Source organism: Priapulus caudatus, unplaced genomic scaffold (assembly GCF_000485595.1).
Source record: "Priapulus caudatus unplaced genomic scaffold, Priapulus_caudatus-5.0.1 Scaffold2928, whole genome shotgun sequence".
Lineage (NCBI taxonomy): Eukaryota > Metazoa > Priapulida > Priapulimorpha > Priapulimorphida > Priapulidae > Priapulus > Priapulus caudatus.
The window spans coordinates 8,843-9,722 of record NW_014579989.1 but is presented as its reverse complement, the minus strand read 5'-3'; the positions used below and the strand labels follow the sequence as shown (position 1 = coordinate 9,722).

Sequence of the window (880 nt, the reverse complement as noted above, 5' to 3'; positions counted from 1 at the left end):
CCCGCGCCACGACACCCACCTGCACGACCTTTGACCTCCCCGCACCTGCGTGACCTTTAACCTCCCCGCGCCACGACACCCACCTGCACGACCTTTGACCTCCCCGCACCTGCGTGACCTTTAACCTCCCCGCGCCACGACACCCACCTGCACGACCTTTGACCTCCCCGCACCTGCGTGACCTTTAACCTCCCCGCGCCACGACACCCACCTGCACGACCTTTGACCTCCCCGCACCTGCGCGACCTTTGACCTCCCACGCACCTGCGCGACCTTTGACCTCCCCACCACCAGGTCACCCACCTGCACAAACCGTGGCCTCCCCCGCACCCGCGTGACCTTTGACCTCCCCCCACCACCAGGTCACCCACCTGTATGATCTTCACCATCTCGTTGAGCTCGATCGTCCCGTTGCCGTCGACGTCGTACATGCGGAACGCCCACTTCAGCTTCTGCTCGGGCGTGCCGCTAGAGGTCACGTTGATCGCCAGCAGGAACTCCCGGAAGTCGATCGAGCCGGAGTTGTCCTGGTCGAAGGTGCGGAAGACGTGGTCGCAGAACGTCTCGGCGTTGCCCGACGGGAAGAACTGCTTGTAGACTTCCAGGAACTTTTTCCTCGTCAGTTGTCCGTTCGGGCAGTCTTGCTGTGAACGTGAGAGACGGATAGTTAGTGAGTGAGAGAGAGAGAGAGAGAGAGAGAGAGAGAGAGAGAGAGAGAAAGAGAGGGAGAGAGAGAGAGAGAGAGAGAATGAGAGAGACAGAGAGATATACAGAGATAGATAGATAGATAGATAGAGAGAGAGAGAGAGACCGAGAGAAAGAGCGAGCGAGAGAGAATGAGACAGAGAGATAGACAGAGATAGATATAGATAGGTATATC

General features: G+C 58.3%; 1 protein-coding gene across 1 annotated transcript in view; it reads right to left on the bottom strand.

Moving 5' to 3' along the window:
• LOC106819178 (neuronal calcium sensor 2-like) overlaps nt 1-644 on the bottom strand; it is a gene marked incomplete at its 5' end in the record, with an annotated part of 4,165 nt that extends 3,521 nt beyond the window's left edge. The window contains one exon of the mRNA XM_014823829.1: nt 372-644. Within this exon, the coding sequence (XP_014679315.1) occupies nt 372-644 (273 nt within the window). The remainder of the gene's footprint in view (nt 1-371) is intronic.
• Nucleotides 645-880: the final 236 nt, after the last annotated feature.